Raw genomic sequence first — 22,847 nt, 5'->3', positions numbered from 1 at the left:
TAACAGCAGAGACAACCACACTCAGCTGGTCCTTTTTGTACTGACTGGTTGTATATTTTATTCTGAATTTACAAAAGATTTTTAAATCTCATCTCTTCCAGCAGCAGTCACTGAACCCAAAGTCTGTAGCAGTGTCGGTTTAGCCTCTCTCAGAGGGCTAAATTAAGTCAATCTTTAATCTTTCCTTGCCAAAGCACAGAAGGGAGCTGCTCCCTGTGTACCAGCATGGTTTGTGGCTCTCTTACCTGCACACAGGGTATGTTCCCAACTTAAGCTGTCCTAGAACCGGGAATCTGTAGTCCAGTCATAAGACACCGCTTCTCACTGCCACCACCTCAGGAAGGCAGCAAGGACATGCACTGTGACTTAAGTAGTTCTTCCCTTCAGTTGACATCCACAGCACTTACAGAAATGCTGGGAATATCTGGACAAATTCAAGCATCCAAATGGAAAAGGCTTTTTATCAGTGCTCGGGTCTCATCCCTTCAGGATTCTTTATCAGAGGGAATAATGGGTGTGCTACAGTCCCCCCAGGAACCTCTCCTGGGACTGATCTAGACAAACTCCTGGGCATCACAGCAGCCTTTGCAGGAGGTAAATGCTTTTATCTGACCACAGGCTTTCCAGGCCCAGCCCTCAGAGTTCCCTGGGTCTCATTCCAGCTCCTGCATTTCCACATCGGATACGTCCTTTGCTCTCACGAGTGGCTCGTTGGTTGTTTTTAGGACAGCTTTTAGCTGATGCCAGAACATTTTCTGCTTTTGTTCCTCAGGGCTCCACTTCAGGTAGGTTTTCCTTCTCAGAAGTTTCCTGAGTTTGCTGAATTTCTGTGGGACACTGTGGGGTGGGAGGTCTTCCAGCACGATCATGATGAGGGAATCCAGGTTTTCATTCAGGACCCGGTGTTCAGCAAAATACAGCTCATACTGGCACCAGCAGCTATTCACAAAGCTGGGAGAGAGAACAAAAAGCACTTTATGGCTGTTCTCTATGCAGTAAAAGATGTTCCCAAGCACAGGATGCCCTGGTTTGAAATCCCTCTCATGGTAACATATTCTGAACCCGTAGTTTTCCAGCTTTTCCAGCAGGTTCTCTTTGGTCCAGTTGGCGTCATGCTCGCTGTATGAGATGAAGGCATCGAAGAGTTTGTTTTCTGGCCTCTTTTCATACTGCTTCCTCTTGGCCATGCACCAGTACCAGCCCATCTTGATGTACCAGGGCCCGTCCAGTCGCCAGCAGAGCGCGGTGAGGGCCAGCATGGCCAGGCAGGCAGCGCCAGCGGTCACGGCCAGCTGGACGCCCAGGGAGCACTGCAGCAGCGTCAGGCGGCTGCTGCCCACCAGGGAGCCCCTGCGCTCCGGGGGGAAGCTGCACCTCACGGCCCCCCTGCCCCTAATCTCCAGCAAAGGCTCATGCATGTAGATGTTCACAAACCAGTACAGGTCACAGGTACAGAAAAAATGCTCCCCTTGGACCCTCAGAACCCTGAGGAACGTCAGTGGGCCGAATGTGGCTTCCACAATGGTTGTGATGGCGTTGTCACTGATGTCTAGCTCAACCAGAGAAGTTGGGAGAGAGCCACGCTGCAAAAAGGAGATCTTATTCCCTGACAGATTAAAATACTTCAGCCCTGGGAAGGATTCCCCAAAGCCGTCGGGCAGCTCTGGGATCAGGTTGTGGCTGCTGTCTAGGCTGGTCAGTGCAGGAAGGCGGCTGGCAGGCTCCAGACGCATGATCAGGTTCCATGAAACGTTGAGATGTTCCAGCTTCTCCAGGGCAGAAGTTAAGGACAACACCTTCACCTTGTTTTTACTAAAATCACATTTTTTTAAGGCTGATGGAAAATACTCCATGTGTATATCCATAATTTTGTTACTTTGAATCCTAAATATTGTTAAGTTGGAGAGGGATTTCAGACTGGGGGAGATGACTTTGATGTCGTTGTTGCTGATGTCAAGATGCTGCAGAGAGGGGGGGAAATTGGGAAGTACAGAAATATGGTTGCTGCTGAGGTCCAGAAATAACAGTTCTTCCACTGTGTCAGCAAACCATTCTGGCAGTTCCACAATGGAGCAGTTGGACATTCCCAGGTGTTTCACCTTCTCGGGAAGGCTTTCAATGGGTGTCCCAGCCTCGTTCCTGACAAAGGAGATGGCGTTGATGTGTACACTTCCAGGGGGAGGGACACACATTGGAAGTGTATTCCTGCTTTCTGAGAATGCTGTGTAGATGAAGTGGTTTCCTTGAACATACATTTTTTCCAAGTTAAACAATTTTCTAGCAAAATTCAGGGGTATTTGGCTGATGTTGGTGAAGGACAAATCAATTTCTTTGATGCTGGAAGGGAGGCACAGTGTATCCAGGCTGTTGATGGGGTTGTTGCTGATGTTTAGGAACAAAAGCTGGTGGGATGGGAACTTACAGAAGGACTCAGCATCCAGGATGTTAATGGTTAACTTGTTGGAGCTGGCGTCAATGGACAGTGTATTTTTCATTGGGAAGAACAGGGAAAATAGTGACAGAAGATCCATTTCCACGTTGTTGTGACTGATGTCAAGCTCCAAAATCCTACGCAGTTGGGCTTGGCAGAGATCCTCATCCAGTTTTAACATCAGCTCATCCTGGGAGAGATTGCTGTGGGACAGGTCCAGTGTCCCATTGATGGGACTTCCACAGAGGGTGGGCTCAGTTGTGGCTGTGGGAAGGGTCGTTGTGTTCCCTTCTCCCCTCCGAAAAAGATTCCCTGTGCTTCTCCTGAGCCTGGGGCTAAGGATTTGCAGGAGGGACAGAACTCCAGAACGTGACAGTTCCTCAGCAGGAGCAGAAGGCTCCAGAGCAGCCCCTGAGGATTTGCCAGAATTCCTGGAAAGCTGCAAAGACCTCGGAACTTTGCCAGCGGGTGAGAGCTTCAGGTGTGGTGGGAGATCTGACAGAAGCAGCTTCTCGTCATTAAATGATAAATCCACAGAAACCAGGCTGAGCAGACTCCGGAATGCTCCAGGGTCAACAGCCCTGATCTGATTGTAGGAAAAGTCCAGAACTTCCAGCCAGTCAAATCCTTCCAAGTCTGTCTTGGTTATTTTTTCAATGACATTGTGTGAGAAATTCAGAGCTCTTGCTGTTTTTGGAGCTTGTGCTTCTGAGACAGAGGAGAGATTTGAATAGGAGTAGTTAAAAACCAAGAAGGCTGGAGGTGTTTTCCACATTAGGAATCCATGTGCTCCACTGAGTAAGAAAGGAATGAAGTAGAAATGAAGGCAGCCAGGAAGGATCCTCATCCTGGAGAAAATAAGTGTTAAATCCATCATTATAATATGTTAATGAATACCATTAAAAATAATCCTAATTTATTTGAAGTCCAGAAATTGTTTCAGTAGTTGTATCCATGAATCCCTTTTTATCCAGCAAAATAAACATATCTTACTTCAGAGTAAGAGAGAGAGTGTCAGAGAATGATTTGAAGGAGAGCACTATTCATCTGAGGACATGGTAGGTACAGTTTGAATTTTTCTTTCCCAGGCAGCCCCTGCAATACCATCTTTCCCCTACAAAATCTGAAATGGCCTTCATGGCTCCGTGGGACTCAGGTTTTATGTCTCCCATCCCGGTGCATGACAACCAAGTAAGTCTGACCCCTCTAAACCTGTTCAGCTACTTCAGTGACGCCCCGGGAGCTCCACGTAATTGTGTGACTACGGACCTTCCCCTGATCCCAGCCCCTGGAGCTTTGCTCTGCCGGGGATTTACCAGTGACCATCGGTTTGGCATTACCTGTCGGATTTAAGTTGTCTTGGAAGCAGGATATGGGAGGCAGCCAGGAGAGGTCACTGCCCCGGTGACCCACAGCATTCCCAGTGCCGGGAGCGTCACTGCCCGGCTCCAATCCTGCCCCGGCTCTCTGTCAGGAGTCCCTGACGCTGCTGCTGCTCCAAGCCGTGTATTTGTTCCCTGCAAAGGCAGGTGCAGAGCTCCTTGTGAGTAACCTGTGTCACCACAGCCCCCTTTGCTGCCCACCGGGCTTGGGCCACCAGATTAAACTGAGGGGAAGGGGCATCAGCGACTTCCCAGCTCTGTCCCCCACTGCCAGCAGGACCCCCAGCAGGAACACCGGGCACGGGGGTGAACGAGCCAGGAACCCCCGGGGTGTGAAAAGCATGGTCAATTTAGCAGTGAGCTCCCTCCTCACTTCCAGCTACCCTCCCCATCTCTCTGACCCCCTGTACCTGCTCTCCTGAGCGCTCCTCCCTCACCTTCTGCTGCCTCGGGTGCCTTTTGTGGAGCTGGGAGCGGAGGAGGAGGAGGTGGTGCCCGAGATGATCCTCCCCGGTGAAATACGTCAAGTTTTCCCCTTCGCGCCACTCTCAGGCGTTGCGCAACCCGTGGCCGAGGGGGAAATAAAAGGTGGAAGTTGCTGGTTTAATGCAACACAGTGTCGTCCCGAGGGCTTGCCTCGGCCTCAGCATCACAGGTCGGGGGAAAAACTGTCAACCGAGTTCAGCAATGTGTTGGCCGGAGTTCAGCAGGGACTGACTGCAGGAGTGCTGAGGGAGCTGAGTGCTGCCCCCGGGGGAACACAGAGCGAAGGATGGAGCAACACTCCTGGTGCTGTGGTCGTGTTCTGTCAAAAACAACACTGCTAACGAGAACAGAGCCAAAGGAATGATCCAGACAAAGCTGACCCTGACTTGGTTAACTCAGAAATTCTGGTTACTTGTGCTAATAGCCCATACTAATGACCGAAGTCACTCAAACTCCTCATAACCATGAAATGACATCAACTGTAACTTCACCCTTGCCTCTCCCTCAAAGAAAATAATATATAAACAGCTTGGGTGGGGAAGAAAGTCAGAGGAGAGGCCATCACACATCCTGAGGTCATTTGATGCCCCACGGGGACACCTGGGTAAAGAACCTTACTCTAAATTATTACCTGGAGCTTTCACTGGGGTCAGAGCTTGCCTTTATATTGGTTTTTTTTTTGTTTTTTTTTTTTTTTTTTTTTTTTTTTTTTTTTTTTTTTTTTGTGTGTGTTTTTTTTTTTTTCCCCCACAGTTTTGCAACCACCAGTGACTGGAAACTCTCACAGCAGCCCAGAGGCCCCCCTGTCTAGCCCTGGGGGCTGGAAAACCCAAGATGGTTTGTGCTGTCTGGTCTGACTGGACACATTCCTGCTGTGGCAGGTTCTGGGAATTGCCCCACAGTCATCCGTTCTTCTGACAGATCCCAACCTGCTTTGATAAAAGGGACATGAAATTGATAATGAAAATGACAAGAAATTGGAATATGTCAGGGGAAATTTTTGCTCCTGCCATCATTGTGTGGTGAAGCCTGTAGCTGGACAATTCTCCATCTAAATACAGTGGTGCTGCTCATGAACCTTGGGTTGTGCTTTCCTTTGGGAAGATGGGACAGCTACATCCTAGCACAGGGGCCAGCAAAATCCCAGAGAGAGTCAGTCATGGCTGGAAAGGAAAAAGTTAAAAGGGCAGCTTTTTGGTACAGTTATTCCACCAACTCCATGTGCTGGAATTATTCTGTAATTTATTTTGTCTCTGTTATTTTTTTAAGCAACCTCTTCTGTTGTGAATTGAGGGAAGAGCAGGACACAAGAAAGGTCTGAATGAGCAAGGAAGGTCCACTCCATGTGGCCAAGAGCAAGACCACTGCTTTCATTCCCAAAATAGGCCATGTGCCACTTGTTCTGTCTCTCTCTGCAGGAAAAGGTTTTTTGTGCACTTGAAATACAGTTTAATGGAGGACAGCTGAACCTGCACAGGAGCTGCTCAAATCCAAAGAGGATCAGCACCAGCTTTGAGGAGACCAGACCTTACAGGAGCTTTTCCTATTAAGGTAGGCTTGGATTTACGTGCTGAATAAAAATATAAGATATTTATGAGCTGAAAATGCATGTGCGTGTGTGAAACAGCTCTACCTCCTGAAGGTGTAGGAGGAAACCTAACTCAGCTGTTGTTCAGGAGAGCATGGGAGAGGAGGGAGAGCAAAGCAAATTTCTCTTGGAGGTGGATGTGCGTGCTGGGGCAGCCTGGATGCCGGGCAGGAATAGCTGTGGGCACTGAGCTTCCTGTGCAATGGGAAGTCGAGGCTGAGGAACACGCGTTTGGCAAGAGCCTGTTTGCTCACACCATGGCAAAAGCTGCTGTTGCAGGGCACCAGGTGCCAGGCGTGTGCTTCCCCCTCCTACCAGGGAGTTCCCTCTCATGCGGGGAATTCTGACATTCCACGAAATAACTATTCTTGGCTTGCCCTCTGATCTAATCACCACAAGGAAGGATGTGCAGGAGGAGTGAGTGTGTTGTTTCTTTCCCTGACACAGCCTGAGGGATGCTGAGGCTGTCCAGAGCTGGGTGGCTCCTGACTTTCATCAGGGCAGCCTTCATCCAAAATAAAACCATCCCAAGGAATTCCACAGCTTGGAGCTATAACGAGGGGATCCAGCCAGCCCCTTGCATAGGCAGCAGAAGGTGAAATGCTTTCATCTTTTCTTACTGTGTTGGCTGCTGATGCCTCTGTCTGGCAGGAAGGCTGGGAATGGGGGAATCTGGGTACAAGACTTTTCCACGGGAAAATAATCTATGTAAAAGACTCTTCCCTCTTTCCAGCTCCCTCTGCCACCTTGCTGAGCCTCAGAAATCAGGATATGAGCAAGAGCAGTGAGAGTCAATTTAAATGCCAAATCATGCTGCTGTTTGGGTTTTCTGCTTGGTGAGACACTAAAACAGGTTCTGTTGTGACAGTTCAGCAGCTCAGGGCAGTGTTGTGGGCATTATCTGCCAACTCATCTGCCATGTGGCTGGCAGGTTCCTCCCCACAGCCATCAGAAATTCCTGTGCCTTGCACAAGGGCTGGAGAAAAGAGGAAATGTGGTGGGCACATGGAAATGACCAACACGCACCGACTGGACACTGTTGCTACAGCCCCAAACGTTCAAGGCTCTGCTGGGTGTTGGCCATTACAAACTTTTTCAAAAATATAAAGTAAACCTACTTCGGATCCTCCTGTCAGCAGTATTTCAACTTACCCAATCCCTCCCAATTTACTTCTAAGAATGTCTAGTGCCATCAGATTAGAACTTCCCAAACATTCTTTGTGAGGTACACACGCTACAGGGAACTGGATCTGGTGGCAGGAAGGATGTTCAGCAAAATAACTGTATGAAGATGAACCCTGCAGTGTTAAATATAAAATAAATGGAATGTCCTGGGAAGCAGCCCAGAAATAGCAGCTGAAGAGGCATTAGGTACAGTGACAGGAGAATACAATTCCCAGCAGTTAGTGAGGTAACATTGGTGTTTGGAGAAAGCAGGAAAAGTAGGAAAACCATGAGTGGTGCTGTGGTTCCTGAGCAGGAAGCGTTGGCTTCACCTTTTCCTTCTGCTGGCAGCTGAACTCCTCCCTTGAAGCTTCAGTTGTTTTTGTGCCTTTTCTGAGTTGAGTTTACACCTTATCAATGGCACCAACAAGGAGGGAACGTGTCACACATGAGCCAAGCAGGAAGTGCAAGACAAGGTTTTAATCATTAAAAGTTTATCAATAAGCTCTTATATACACATAGTTATACACAAAGTGGTTCACAAGTCCCTCAGCTTGGAGAGCTGTGCTGGTGAGGCCTTTGTCAGCTCACAGACACTGTTCCCATGAGAATGCCATGATTTGGCCTTGGGGGCTTTGCTGTCCTCAGCTGGGCACCGAGAGGAGCCCGTATTCATCTGCTGTATCCAGGATTTTACAGATGACTGGAGACTCCACCTGGAACAGAGAGACCAAACCATGAACTCAGCCCTGCAGGAATCTTGGGAAGTCACTGGGAGAAAGGGGCCACCTTAAACATAGACCTGGAGATGTGCTCTACTACCAGCCCCGACCTCAGGGCGTGTCTGTCTGTACATACCCCAAGGATGTATTGGCAAGAATGAGGCTCCAACATGTAAATGGTCACAGCATGAGGAGAGTCTGATTCTTTACATCTGAAAATAGAGGAGAAATTGGGGGGTTGGTAGCCAATAAGCACACAGTAACATATTTCACTGCTGCCTGCAGCATCTTATTAAGTTAACAGATACTGTCATCTGAGCTTTGGGACAACAGCAGCAGCTTTCCCCTCTGACCCAGGAAACAGAACAAAACATCACTTTGTAAAAAAGTCCACTTACTTCAATTTCACAGTCACCTGCCTTGGCTTGTCTGTCAAGTCACAAACATCTCCATTTCCATAGAAATGAGACACCATCCTGCCACAAAAGATCAGAATGGAAGAGTTTGGAAGTATTAAACACAACTTTAAAGTGGACAGTTCAGTGGTGCGATGCACCTCATCATTGGTCAAGTATTTATTATACAAACAAACAGTAACATATATACTATTATACTATACTATATATTATTAAATATATTATATAGTATATTATTATTATGTATTATATCATATATTATTGTACTATATATTATATATATTATTATACTATTATGATATATTATACTGCTATTCTACATAGCTATTATACTATTATATAGCAATGAGATTGTATTGCAGTTACTGCAGAGGGAAAGAGTTGCTCAGAATTGAAAGATTTTTCTCTGTGCCATATCTGAGTGCTGAATTCCTTATTTGTGATGTTGACTGGGGGTAAAGCTGAACATGCTGCTCTTGGCAGTTCATTTTATCTGTTTGTAACCCAGATGTCACAGGACTGGGCCCTGTGTCCCAGGTGTGAGAGCAGGGCAGAGCCTGGTTGGTACCTGACTGTCTGGGTGCCATCCTCTCGCAGGTAGAAGGTCCTGGCTGCGTTCTTCCTTGACCACTCGATGTGCTCCTCTTTGCTCCACGTACCCACCACCACAGAGGTCTTGCCACTTTCCTTATCCTAAAACAGGAAAAGCTGATCCTTACACCATGTCCAGAGCATTGTATTTTCTTAACAGGAACTTAAAGGAACTAACAGAACTTTGAACACACCTCGTGGTACTGGTGGACGTATTTGCCGTAGCAGAATTCGTATTTCCACCAGCCAACGCCCTGGGGAGAGGAACAACCACAGTGATTAAAAAAACCAAACAGAACCCCTAAGACAAACAGAACACCCTAAAACAAACCCATTCTTTTCCCCCCAGGCCCTAAACCAGCTGTTTCAGCTGTAAAACTCTGCATCTGTTAGTTAATGAAAATCCTTCACGGCTAATTCTGTTACCTACTTTCATTTCACTGTCTGCTCAAATAAACTGAATTTCAACAGAAAATCAAAAATTAAACAACTACATAAATTAGGATATATTCCACATAGCTTTATTCCACGTAGCTTTGCTGCTTACCCCATGGAAGCAGTAGGAACCACTGAGGAATTCCTTGATGAGCTGCTCATCAGTCAGTTTGGAGATGTGGGTTGTCCCCACTGTTAACAGCTGGTGGCTCCCAACAGCCACAGGCTTGTGGATAGAAGAGAATTTCTCTTCTTTCGTTGAAGGCATTTCTTCCTGCAATTAAAGGATACAATTAAGTCCCCTACCAAGTCTTACAAGTTATATGAAGTTACTGAACACTAAATCAGGTTGGCTGTTTTGGTCAATTTTAGCTGAAGAAAATTCCCCTCAAAACCTTCACACATTTGTGAACTGTACGCTACAAAGGCTACAAAAAATTAAATCAGTTGCCCACACTTGCTTTGTTTTCCTTCCAAATAAGGTAAATTACAGGTGGTTTCAACAACCTTAAAGACCAATGGAAGACTGACATCATCTTATAAAATGTCTTAAAGATGGAAAGTAAATGAAAAAAACCTTACCTCCTTAACCCTCCTAAAAGGCATCTTCAGCATTTCCTGCTGTTTCTCCAGCTGTTCCAAGTTGTGGGGTTTAAGTGGGGATCCTGGCAGGGACTGGCAGAAGATGTCATTCACAGGGGAAGCTCTGAACCTGCCCAGCAAGGTAAGAACATGTCACTGTTAAACCTTCAAGTACAGAAATCAGTTCAGCACTCTGAGTTTCTGGATCTGCTGCTGCTCAGGTGGTGCAGGTGCATTCCTGGATGAGATGCCAGGTGTACAGGGAAAGCCCCAGAGGCTGAGGCACTGCTTGTGGCTGTTTTGGGAACACATAACAGGAAAAAGGGGCACTGAACTTGGAATTTGGATTGTGATCCCTGTGATGTCACTTGGCAGCATTCCCAGGCTGCCACCTCCACCTTTCCTTTTTTACCAAGGTGACGTAAGGGGTGGGGGGAAATGATAATCCTGTGTGTTTATTTTCAGTGTTTCCTGCTGGTGGCCAGGAACCCTTCCTTATCTTCCCTTTGGAAGAAGGCAGCAGCTCCAGATTTTATCCTTATCAAGCAACAGAACAATTTCCCTGTGCACTTTCTATGTTGTTTTCCTACTGCTACAGAGGCTTAAAAGACCCACGCAATAAACAGGTAACAGTGCCACAGGTAAGTGCAGCAGATAACAAAGTATGACCAAACCCATCCACATGAGAAAGTTTACAGTGGATACCAAACATGAAAAATAGCAGCACTTAATAACTCCAACTGCCAAGTGTTTACAAAATGCAGGATTTTGCCTTCAGAGCTTGTGGCCTGTTTCAGATCCCTGATTAAATATTCACTTGTTCCAACATCTGTATAAATCCTGTCCATTATCCCCCTTTGTCTGTATGGCACATTCCCTTTGCAGTTCTCTTTACACCCCTTGGAAGGTCCAAAGAATCAGGGGATCCCTCAGATACATTGTACAGTTCAGGGAAGGGGAGGAAACAAGAAGTCTACACCTAATTTTTGGACAATTAACACTGAAATTGTAAATTCTCCATATGGAAATGGCTTCTAGAGAGCTCCTCACATTGGGAGGAGCTAAAATCAAGGTTAAGGTTATGGTTGGAAAAGGTACTTTTGGTTTTATAGACTGTTAAAGTGTACACACATGGTCTCTGCAGTCTTCAAATACCATGAAGATGATCCCTCCAGAAATCACAAACTAAGAGGAGATACAAGTGTTCTGGGCACTGTACCTGTATTTGGGGTGGTTGCACAGCAGCGGGGTCAGGATCACCACCTCGTATTCACAGGTGGTGACTTCTGCTACGGAGAGGATCTCGTGCTTGGCCTCGGGGTGGCAGATGTACATCACTGTGCTGGACCTGGGCAGGTTCTGCCTCAGGCTGCAGGGAGTGCCATTGCCCAGCTCCACGGGGTAGTAGGGTGTCATCTGCCCTTCGATGTTTTTTGTGGGGATCTGGGTGAGGGAAAGGAACAGGTTGTAACCACAGGAGAGCTCCTGAGACTCCTCTGAAACAAAAAACGTTATTCCTCTGTGCAGAGCCAGCATTAGTTAAAATCAGACTCTGTGGGGCTACTCAGTGTTTCTGCAACATCCAGACCTGTCCTGGTGTTCACCCAGATTGGGTCTGCCAGGCTCATCACCTGCAGCACCAGGCCCTAAAGAATCCAAAAAAACCCTGCAAAGTCACACTGGCACCTGCACTACACCTCTCAGCATTCCCAGCCCAGCCTGCTCCTTTTCCAGAGGATCCCACACCACCCATGGCTGTGGCTAACAAAGTTAATGGTGTATACAAAGTAAATCCACTTTGTCACACCTTCCAATCTGCTCTCTTCAGGTTTGTTCCTTTGTGTTTCATCCAGTTCCCTCTTCAAGACACTAATTCCCTAAAGTGGTGAAGCCTCTATCCTGAAAGCAGCTGGAGTTCCTGGCTTTCCAAAGTGCCCAAACTCACAAACTGACTCTTTTTCACCCCTGTTGCTTGAGCTACTGAAGGTTTTCAGTGCTGAACAGAGAGAAGTCTGTGCTAAAAGACAGAGGTCAGGACACTCCAGGGATCCAAGACATTTCTACCCCTCACCTGCTTTGGCTTTCAAGCCAAGCCAAGTCACCCTGTCCCAGGCCACTGACTCCTCCCAGAAACTGCTCCACCATGAGTGAAGACATTCAAGAGATTAAAGAACCAACATGTCCTTTCCTGATAAGAGATTCCCGGAAATCCTGGCATGGCAAGTGCATCATAAATACTGTCCAAGAAAAAGGCAATAACGACTTCATTTCCTCTGAAGCTGAAGGAAAAAAGCTGCACTGCAAAACTTCGTTTTCTTGGCTTTCCAAGAGGCACAGCTGCCACTGCCACCAGAACAGGCCACATTCTGCCCCCACACAACTTTCAAAATGCTCCTCAGGCCTGGGTACTGCTGAGATTACTACACAACCACCACCCTGGGCTATTCCAAACGCCACAGACACAAAAATTTCATTTCAGCATGAAAATGAAGGGGAACTGGCACTAAGGTCAAACCTGCTCTCACTAATTCCAAACTCCAGCGTGCTTCAGGTATTCCCGTTTTTCTGCTATAGAAACAGTAAGTCAAGAGTTGAGTTTTGGGGCCTAAACAAGTGGGAAGCTCTCTAGGGGGAAGGGAAACACTGAGTGTTATGGGATGGGTCAGCAAGTCAGCTCCATCTCTGAGGGATTTTGTGCTGTAGGGCTTTGTTAAGTGTAAGTAAATAATTTGAGTAGCAAGACTAAATTTTCTGAGCTGGGACTGATAATTAAAAGCAAGAGAAGTGCAGCTCAGGAACAGTTTCATTTCTTGATAATTATTTTGGGAGGGGACTGATTGCATCATCTTATCATAAGATTGGGTATTAGGAAGAAATTCCTCCCTGTGAAGGTGGGAAGGCCCTGGCACAGGTTTCCAGAGAAGCTGTGGCTGCCCCATTCCTGGAAGTGTCCAGGGCCAGGCTGGATGAGGCTTGGAGCAACCTGGGATAGTGGAAGGTGTCCCTGCCCATGGCAAGTGGCACTGGATATCTTTGAGATCCCCTCCAACACAAACCATTCTGGGATTCTATGATCATATATAATTTGTCTCCACTATTGATGCCAGAAGTTAAAATAAATGTTTTTCACTTGCCTCTTTTGCACCATCTTTGGAATTTTCCTTCTCTTCTTGATCTAGGGAATAATTAAGAACGAGGTAAGTTTGTGCACTTGAAATAAAATGGAATTTCACAGAGAAACTTTTCTGGTTTTGTGTATTTGCTGATGCTTTATACACTGCCAAGAGCCACTTGCAGGTGCAAAAGAGGAAAGAAAGGAAATAACCAGTGATCTGAGGCCCACAGCAAACAGCAAAATACACATCAATTCATCACAAAACTGCCTGGAGTTGGTAGGACAGGCCAAATCTGGCCGTGACACCAAGGCAGGGCTGGAGAACACATCACTGCAGCTGTTTGGGAAGGGTGGGAATTGGACAGGAAACAGGCAGGTGCTTTGGAAGGAGCAGGAGCTGCCAGAGAAGAAGCAGGGAAAGGACACAGGACACAATCTGCCACCTAAGCAGGAAGGGCAGAGGGACAACAGCCTGACAGACTCAGCCACGGTGACCTGAGGTACCATCACGCTTCAACCTCCAGCCGCACAAAATGGGTGACTCAAATCAAACATTCTGTGTTCTGTGCAGCAGCAGAACGAGGCACCTCTGCACAGGCGCTGCACCCACGCACCCAGAAAAGCCAAACAAAGCAGGTTCTGAAGCTCTGTTTCTTTCCAGGACTAAGATCCCTAACTCAGGGCTGCAGCCAGGGATCCAGAAGTGGGATGAACAGCACTAAATCCACCCTGAAAGACTGCAGCATTCCAGTTAATCACTTCTAGGAAAACAAAGATGTCTACCTTTTACATACCAGCCTAGAACGAAACAACCCCCAACCTAGGTGATGCTTTTCTATTCTGCTTCTGTTCTTTCCAACAACCCTGAATGAACACTTAGTCTGTGGATTTGGAAGATTTCTTTGAACTAAATTACAGGCAAAAAAACGCTCCAAAAATCAGTTATTCTAAACTGCTCTTTGAGTTTGGGGCTCAGCAATCTCATTTCCACTCAAGTCCCACTCTAGGCACTTGAATTATTTCTGAGAATCCCTAAAAAAAGGCTCTCAAACTGGTCATACAGGAATAATTAAAACCAAAAAAATTCGTTAACACCAGCAGAATGAAATAATGTAAAACACACCTGGTTCTGACAACGGGTTCTTCATTATCATATTCCCCAGGTAGTATTCTTGGATGTTTATTTTCTACAATTAAAACAAACATCAGTTACACTTTCCAAGCTTTTTCAGGGAATTCAAATCTGCTGGAGGAGTTCAGCAGGAGAGAAGGGGGAAGTGGAGAAGGGGGTTGTGAGCAGCCTACCTGCCCCGTTTCCTTCTCCTCATGGTACTGACGGATGTGTTTCCCATGGCAGACCTCGTAAGTCCAGTAAGATTCAATCTTAGAAATAAAAATACATTTTAAAAATTATCTTTAGATGTATTTACACACCACAAAACCACCCAAATGTTGGCTTTTGCAGCAAAATGCTGGAGCACCCTCTAAAACGAGCACAGCGAGTGGTCTCAGTGTTGCCCAACCAAACACACCAGAGAAGACTTCCTTGACTTTCACACAGATAAAAGAAAAAAAATTTTTAAATCCACATTTTAGCTGCTACCATAGCAACCCATTTATCTGAATTCTGATCTCTTTAATCACACAGACTTTTGTCAGCAATATTAAGGCATAAAGACCTTGTTTAAGACTGTATTAGTATCTCACTTGCTAAGCCTTGACATGACTAGCCTGTAACCTTTTAATTGGCATTTAATGGACAAGACAGGAGTAACATACTCTATAGGAACAGCTGCTTTGCTTAAAGAGAGGCTCCAGCAGTTCCCTTGGAGTAGGACCTTTATAGTCCTTTTCTTCTTCCTGCAACAAAAGGATATTTCATGACATTAAAACTGACAATGCAAAGACTTGGCTATAGTTTATATTTACAGAATAACTCGCCTGAACTCACCTCGTTGCCACTGGCTATCAAAGGCAGGAGACACTTGTACTTCTCTTTATCCACGGTGGTCATGATGATATAATTGTCCTCCTTGTACAAGACACCAGTGGTCGGCTGAGAAAACAACCAACCCATGGATCAGCCAGGGAGGGGCTACTCATTAGAAATACCCCTGAATTCCTGAGTGGTGCTCTAGACTATTTCCTGGGATTTAATTACACCACAAGACTGGGGTTTAGTGGTTAAGCTGGCTGGGAGCTGCTTGCTGCTGCCTTTGCTTTGGACCTTCTACTTCAAGTCATATGCCTGCTCCCCTCCAGATCCCTGATCCTCCCCGATCCCCTCCATGCTCCCCTCACTCCTCCTCACCCATTTCAGACCTTTATTACAGCCCGCAGCCCCAGCCACCCCCTTCAGCCCCAGCTCTCCCCATGCCGCTTCCAGCACAGGATCCCCCCGGATTCTCTCCCAGCTGGCGGGCTACCTCGGGCGGTGGACCAGCCCCACCCAAGCCCCCCTCCCCTGTGCGGCGAGGAGGCTCAGAGCCGGCCCGGCGCGGTACGCACCAGGCTGAGCTCGGTGCCCGGCCAGTTCACCCTGAACGGGATGTCGTCGCTGAGCTGCGGGAGCGTTCGGCCGCCCTCGGCCACCGCCGCCACGGCCGCCAGGAGCCCGCAGAGGAGTGCCGGGGCCGGGCAGGGCGGCCGGAGCCCGCAGCCCCTCCGGGGGGCCGGGCTCGGCGGCGGCAGCCCGCAGCCCCTCATGCCGGCCGGCGGCTCCGCCGAGGCCGCGCCGCGCCGCCGCCACGTCGGCTTCCGGCAGCCGCGATCAACAACCGGGGCAGCGCCCGCCGCGGACAGCGGCATCCGGGGCAGCGCCCGCCGCCACAGGTGAGGGCCGGGCAGGCACGGAGCGAGCCAAGGAGGCGGGGGGCGAGCGAGCGAGTGAATGAGTGAGCGAGTGTGTACGGGGAGGGAGTGAGGAGTGGGAGGGAGTGAGTGAGTGAGGGGGGAGAAGTGTGAGGGAGTGAGGAATTGGAATGAGGAGTATGAGTGAGGGAATGAGTGTGAGGGAGAAGTGGGAGTGAGGAGTGTGAATGAGTGAGCGAGCGGGGAGTGAGGGAGGGGTAAAATGGGGGCGAATAAGAGGAGGGAGGGAATGAGGGAATGAACTGGGGGGAATGGGATGCGAGTAATTAACTTTGGTCATTAGTGGCAGCACTAAGGGGTTAGACATAACCAACAGGTATGAGATTATGGGGGTAGAAGAGCACTTTAAGGGCTCCTTTGTGTGTTACTCTATACACACAGCGTGTATATATATATATATTTATATATGTATATATACGTGTGTTTCTCTATACACCTGAAAACCCAAGGAGGCCAGCAGTCTTCACATCAGAGCAGGTTAGGCCAGTCCCATGTGAACCATGGGGAACATGGAGCAGAATGAAGGAATTGAAGGAAAGGCAGGAAATTTATTTGCCATGCTACAGAGAATCCCCTTATTACAGAGCCTTGGAGTTAATTCTGGCTGGAAAATACCTTGGAGATCAGGAGTCCCACCCTTAAGCCTGGATTTCCCTCTTCCTCCTTTCTGCAGTATCTTCTGTTAATAGTCATGGAGGTGCCTATTGTTTCCCCAAACACTGTTTGAGAACAGGTTGAGCGGTGGCTTTTTGTGTGTGGCTGTGTAGTGAAGCCTACACATCCAAAGTCTGTATTTGCACAAATACAGATTGAGTTTAACCAATCAGAAAAAAAAAAAAAAAATGAAGCCTAAATGGCCTATTGAGGTAACAGATCTGTAAGGTTTTTGGTAGTTACCAAAGCTGGGGGCAGAGCAGTGGCTTTAATCTCACACAGCAAGAACAAACGTATATATTTATACTCCCCATGCTTTAATTAATTCCTAATGTGCCAAAGTTTATAGTGGCCGCTGTGTGTTGTTATTCTCAGCCCCAACAGCAATTTTATAGCGAGGAGCAATGAACACACTCCTTGATGTCCGTCCCCACACAGACACACTTTAAACATAACATTTCTGGAAGCTTCTGACCCCAGCAGTCATTGAAATGCATTTTATTGCACTGAAGTCACACACATGCACACAGGAAAGTGTATTATTGCAGTGGTTTATGGATTTGGGAAGCAAATGAACCAACAAAGCCTTGGAGGCAATTAAAGACAGAATGTGGAGCTACACAGAATCACAGTACTTAAATAATTAGCGTTTTCAAGAGGGAATCAGCAATGATGGTTCTGGATCATTACTTAGCACAAGCATCCCCTGCCCTGTTTTGAGGAACAGGGTAAGTCTTTGAGGAAAGAATTTTAAAATCTAAAAAGGATTTTAAAGAAAGCAGAGAGTGCCATTGTGCATTTTTACCTCTACAAATATAAACCAGATGTACAGAAGAGAAAGAGTCAACCTTTTTAGAGGAAAAACACACTTTTTTTTCAATTACTGACACAGAATCCAGGCTTCCAGGCTGCTATTAAAAACTTACACATTCCCTGGATGGGAAAACAGGATGTTACATGGTGTTTGAAACAGGACCCTTTATATTAAGATATAAAAATATACTTGGTTAAAAGTTAATAAAAATAAAAGTTTTGAGGAGCGAGACAAATCCATGTTGGGACAGATACTCAGCGTGCTGATGGATTGCATCAGGAAGCCTACTGGCCTAAACCTGGGGCTTCCCAACCCTCTTAGGATGTCCATACACACCTGTAAGGCTACTGGAAAGAGGGTTCTTTCCTTAATTACCTTCTGTTGCTGAATCCCTAAAACTAAAATCTATCCCTGGAGCTGGGATTTTTAAAGAGATGAGGCTACAACAGCACCTGAAGTAACAGAGATGAGAGTTTCTGTTCTTGCCGTGTTGTGACTTCAAGTCATACTCTTGAGTTAATTTTAGTATTTTGTGATTATTCTTTATATCAGGATTAAAAATGAAAATGAGGCACTGATAGGTTGTGGCTTGTTTGAGTCAGAATGCCCAGAGCTTTGGTTTTCAGGGCTTGACATCAGCAGCCAAGGGAAGGAATTACAGCTTTACAATAAAATGGTTTATCCTCTGCTTTTAAGGGTAAATTAACATATAAAGAGTGAGATGACTAATTCAGGGGCGTAACTTCATTTCAGAGGAGTTGAATGTTGATATAAATGTTCTACTACACAATTTAGGCCAACCACTTAAAATTCCTGCATTGTGGTCTGGAATCAGAACAAACTATCACTTAAATCTATGGAACTTGTCTCTGCATGCTGATTTTGACCTGAAAAATACTCTAAAGATTTATTTTAAACCTGAAATAATAATAAAACACAAAGAGAAGTTTAAGTGGTTGTCTTGAGGTATAGTCTTTGGATGAAAAGCCAAGATACCAAATTCAGACCTAGAACACTTTCAGTGCCTGCCTTTCTCTGGACTCCTGAAAGAATGATTTTGGCAGTTTTGTTTTAAGTAACCAATTCCTATTCTTAATGCAGCATTAATTAAGATAAGCAGTATTAATTAGTATAGTGCAATACAGAGGAGCATTCCTCTCTGTCACACACCCATGGCCAACAAAACCTCTCCTCTGAAGACAGAGCCAGGTTGTTACGAGGTTACTTTATAGACAGTTGAGATTTTGGTGCTTGTTCAAGAGCTCCTTCACGAGTGTCTCTAAGGAGAAGAGGTGCTCATCCACATCCTCTGGCACGAGATTCCTGATGGAGTTGGCCAGCTCAAACAGGTATTCCGTGTTCCTGCCGCTAGGCCCGGCGGCGCCCAGGATCTGGCGCGCAATGTCCTCGAGCGGTGCGGGGCCCAGGTAGTTGGGGTTGTCGCGGGTGCCGATGTACAGCAGCACGTCGAAGGGCTGCACCGACGTGTCCTTCGGGTAGAAGATGACTGTGATGGTCCTGTAGCCGCCCTTCTCCCGGAAATCCAGGTAGGCCTTCACTTCTCCTTCCTTCCCAGCTGGTAATCTGTAGGCAACGCCCCACACACACCCCTGGCCGAGGAGAATTTGTTAAAAGGATAATCAGAAATCATTGTATTTAGGTAAAACTTTCAGTAAACTGATTTTCTGCACTTCTGCTGCTTTTTGCACTGTTTTGTAAGAGTCCCAAAATAAAAGGGTTGCTTTATTCAGGCAATTATCAGTGATCACACAAACTGATTGTCCTCTTTCTGCTCATGCTGATGTTTTTCTAACAGAGCAATTTCTTATTTTGTTAATATTTGGAGTAGTAAATAGACTCGGTACAGGCCACTAAGGAGCTGGCAAAAAGGCCACAGAGTTCCTCCCTGACCTCCTAAAATTTACGTCTGAAAATGACAAATTTAAATAATGCTTGAATTTGAAAGAATTTTGATCAGGTCTCTTCTGTTTAGTGACAGTCTGGCAAGGACCTGAGGGTCACCTGCACCTGTTAAGACTCCTGATCTGGTGTGATCTGCTGAGATACCTTCACAATCTGGTTAAACCTTGTGAAGCTGAAGTTGAAGCAATTACCATTTTACCATTCAATGTTGATATCAAGTCATGTATGTTTGTTTGATATATCTTTGTATCAGATTCTGCATCTCACAACCGGGTAGACAAAGTGACTATTCCAGAATATTCTTTAAAATATCCCTGTGGTAATAACTACTTCCAGTTTATATTGATTATTTGAAACAACCAGGAGCCATTGGTGTAACTCTGGGAAACACTGAGAGAACTAACTCTTCCCTAAAGATAAGACAGTTATCTGCTTGCAGAAAAGCAAAAATTAACAAGTGGAAATGCAACAGGACATTCTGTACAGCAGTACTGTACCTCAGCATCTTCAACCAGGGTCACAACTCTTCCAGGCTAAAATTTAAAAGAAATGATCATTCAGTCAGAGGCTTTTGCCCTAAATCATGAGCAAAACCAAACCAAATCAGGAAAAAAACAACGAACAGGATTGAAATGCGCACAGAACTAACCCAGCATAGTTCCAGTAAGCTCCAGATCCACTGTACATATTTTCTGAGAGTAGCTTTTAATGTGTATTAGATGAAATAAACAACATATCAATTTCTGGATTGACAGTGCCTGTGACAAAAATTAAAGGCAGTCAGAAATGGGGACAGGTTTCAATGTCCTTGCTTTACATGTGCTGTCCAGACTCAATTCTGTTGCAGTTTAAAACAGTGACAATTAATTAACAATACAATAACAGTGATAATTAAGAGTTTCATTAATGTAAAACTATCCTCAAGGAGCCCTTGGAGCCTTACTGGATGGAGGGAGGATACCTTGCAAATGGCTTGTTTTCCCCAGTAAGTTAATTCTTGTAGGAAAAAGTAAGAAGCCAATTAGTAAATACTGGAAATAAAATAGTTGAAGTTTGTTGTATAAACTTTTAACGTTGCATAAAACTTTAAAACATGAAACCCTATGTTGAACCACATCTACAGTTTAAAATTGCTGCTTTTGGCATCAAATTAGTTCCCATTTATTCCTGATTTGCCTGATAAAATAAGGCAACAAAGCTACATGAACACTAAATGATTCCTATTTCCTGAGGCCAAACGAGTCTGTATCCATAATACATCAAAGATAACTTCAGTGTTTCTTTGGGAATGTTTTTTCCATAGTCATTGATAGTTCTCTGACTTGTGCATTTGCAATGAGTCACAATGATTTTTGTGAATTATGGATTAAAGAGACATTCAATGGTGGAAATCAACTTTCTTGCCCTTGCTAGGAATGTCTGTAACTGTAGCCTAAATTCATTATATTTCACTTAAATCTACTTCGATTTAATATGAAGGGCAGTACAAGGAGAACTTCATGTTCAGGTGGGTTGTGTTGGAAGAAGGATCTGTTTGCCTAAGGACAGGCAGGATATTTAGTTAATTACTTTGCAGAGTCCTTGTCTTGCCTGGAACTATCCAAAACAAACATTAAGAAACAAATTACTAAATACCTATTGATCTGATGAATTAATTACTGTTTGTACTACTAGGAATGCCCTTCTGAAATATTTTTAAAATACAGCTAACATGTAATTTGCTGTATAATTTTAAGAACTGTTTTTTCCTGTTGCTGTTCTTTAACTTGTGTCAGTGGTGGCTCAAGCTGCATTGTCTTTGAGCTCTGTGCAAGTTATTTTATGGTGTTTGAGGTTCCAACGAGTGTTATTTGCATCTGGATTAAACCTTCCACGAAGCAAGATGTGTTCTTTAAAATAATCCTGATGCCTTTTTCTCTTTTAAAGCTGCTTCAGGTTTACAGTGGAGTTACCTGGGTGCAGGTTGTACCTTATCCTCACCCCCCGTGGCTTAAAAACACATGACGCTGGGAACGCTTTCTTGGCATTTTAGCTTTTCTCGCTGTTTTTTTTTTTTGTCCTTTTCCAAACTGTGAACAGTTTTAGAACTTCACGTATTTCCTAATCCATTAATTTTAACCTCAGAGTAAAATAAGTTAAAATACAGAGGCGGTGGAGGTTACTTCGGTCAATAATTCTAGCTTTTCTTATTCCCTGTGCACAGCCTGACACCCGCCCCTCACCGAGGGTATTTAGCGCCCTCAATGACAAATGAGGGCGTTTCTGAGCCCTCTTTAAAGCGCGTTGTGTTGTTTGTAGGTTTCTGTGCAGCCCTTGCCGGCAGCTGCGGCCGCGGGGCAGGGCCCGGGCCCGACGCGGCGGCCGCGCTCCCCCCGGCCCCGGCTCACCTTGCCCGGCACCCCGCGGTGGTCGGTGCTGCCCTGCCAGAAGCGCCGGCTGTAGCCGCGGATGCGCCCCACCAGCTTCTCCTGGTAGGGGAAGTCCACCTTCCAGATGAGGGAGCCGTAGCCGAACACCCACATGGCGGCCCGGCCCGGCGGGGCCTGCGCAGAGCCGCGGGGCGGCCCCGGGCGGAGGCGGCGGCCCCGGGCGGAGGCGGCGGCCCCGGCTGCTGGGGAGCCGTTCATCGGCCCCCACCCTAGAAACGACCGTATCCCTCAAAAGCCACCAGCGACCACATCCCAAACCCACAAACAAGCTTCCCCAAGCACCCGCGTCGCCCCCCAGCCCTACAAACAACCACATCCCCCCAAAACAATCTCGTCGCCCCAAAACCCCAAACCCCCAACCCCCTCCGTAACAACCACCTCTGCCCTCAAACCCCACAAAGAACCAGCCCTTAACCCTGTAAACAACCATCTCTCCTCCAACTCAGCCTCCCCTTAAATCACCAAACATCTTCCAAACAACCACCTCACCTCAAACTCCACAACCAACTCACCTCAAAACCCACAAACCACCTTCCTCAACCCACCCCAGGCAACTACCTCCCCCTAACCTCCCTAAACCACCATCTCCCTAAAAGCCAAACCAAATCCTCTGCAAAACATACACCCCCCCATCTCTGTAATTTACCAACACGCATCTCTCTTTTTCTACCCCCTCCTTTCCTCGTCCTGCAGAGTTCCATGCCAGGGATGGATTTCACGGAAGCCTATTCTGACCGGTGCTCGGCCGTGGGCCTTGCAGCCAGAGAAGGAAATGTTGAAATACTGAGGGAATTGATTAATCGGGGATACAGTGTTGACGTCCCAGATAACAGGAGGTGGTTGCCCATCCACGAAGCAGCAGCACACAATTCCAGTGAGTGCCTGAAGCTGCTCATTGATACAGGTAAGGAAAACCTAATGGGAAGTAGTGTGGTTTTCTGCTAAGTTACCCTGTCATAGAAAATACAAGTTGCATAGATTTAGCCTGTCCTTGTTTGGGGATTTTCTGTGTGGTTTCCCAACTGCGGTAAAAAGAAGTTGACACACTGCAGTTCATGGGTGATACTTGACGTACATGGGTGTTCCATTTGCCACGTATCTCAAATAACTATTCTTTTCTTAAAATTATTGTATTTTGTAATTCCTTGCCAAATATCCTTTTTTTCCCCTTCATTATGCTCCTCTGCAGCTCCAGCTGAGGACTACATCCACTCAAGAACATTTGAAGGGCTGTGTGCTCTGCA

General features: G+C 46.3%; 3 protein-coding genes across 4 annotated transcripts; all 3 read right to left on the bottom strand.

Annotated features, from left to right (window-relative positions):
- Nucleotides 1-121: 121 nt before the first annotated feature.
- Nucleotides 122-6,094, bottom strand: LOC134547803 (toll-like receptor 2). Its single transcript, XM_063391922.1, has 2 exons — nt 3,772-6,094; nt 122-3,279 (listed from the first exon to the last, which is right to left on the bottom strand). The coding sequence occupies exon 2, from the start codon at nt 3,276-3,278 to the stop codon at nt 654-656; it is 2,625 nt and encodes an 874-aa protein (XP_063247992.1). The 5' UTR covers nt 3,279; nt 3,772-6,094; the 3' UTR covers nt 122-653.
- A 1,417-nt stretch (nt 6,095-7,511) lies between these two features.
- ERLEC1 (endoplasmic reticulum lectin 1) lies at nt 7,512-15,744 on the bottom strand. The gene is made up of 14 exons (XM_063391344.1): nt 15,421-15,744; nt 14,864-14,968; nt 14,692-14,772; nt 14,218-14,295; nt 14,036-14,099; nt 12,932-12,972; nt 11,017-11,240; nt 9,798-9,927; nt 9,328-9,489; nt 8,975-9,034; nt 8,758-8,882; nt 8,172-8,249; nt 7,910-7,985; nt 7,512-7,767 (listed from the first exon to the last, which is right to left on the bottom strand). Exons 1-14 carry the CDS (start codon nt 15,718-15,720, stop codon nt 7,696-7,698), a joined length of 1,596 nt encoding a protein of 531 aa, XP_063247414.1. The 5' UTR covers nt 15,721-15,744; the 3' UTR covers nt 7,512-7,695.
- Nucleotides 15,745-16,919: 1,175 nt separating this feature from the next.
- On the bottom strand, nt 16,920-21,914 carry CHAC2 (ChaC glutathione specific gamma-glutamylcyclotransferase 2). 2 transcript variants are annotated; one of them, XM_063391345.1, is made up of 3 exons: nt 21,562-21,902; nt 19,672-19,707; nt 16,920-18,861 (listed from the first exon to the last, which is right to left on the bottom strand). In XM_063391345.1, the coding sequence occupies exons 1-3, from the start codon at nt 21,799-21,801 to the stop codon at nt 18,478-18,480; spliced, it is 660 nt and encodes a 219-aa protein (XP_063247415.1). In that variant the 5' UTR covers nt 21,802-21,902; the 3' UTR covers nt 16,920-18,477. The 2 variants fall into 2 exon arrangements, with proteins under 2 accessions (XP_063247415.1, XP_063247416.1); XM_063391346.1 differs by lacking the exon at nt 19,672-19,707 and having other exon boundaries at nt 21,562-21,914.
- Between the last annotated feature and the right edge of the window lie 933 nt (nt 21,915-22,847).

Source organism: Prinia subflava, chromosome 2 (assembly GCF_021018805.1).
Source record: "Prinia subflava isolate CZ2003 ecotype Zambia chromosome 2, Cam_Psub_1.2, whole genome shotgun sequence".
Classification (NCBI taxonomy): domain Eukaryota; kingdom Metazoa; phylum Chordata; class Aves; order Passeriformes; family Cisticolidae; genus Prinia; species Prinia subflava.
The sequence above is the reverse complement of the archived record's forward strand: the minus strand, read 5'-3'. Positions and strand labels throughout refer to the sequence as shown.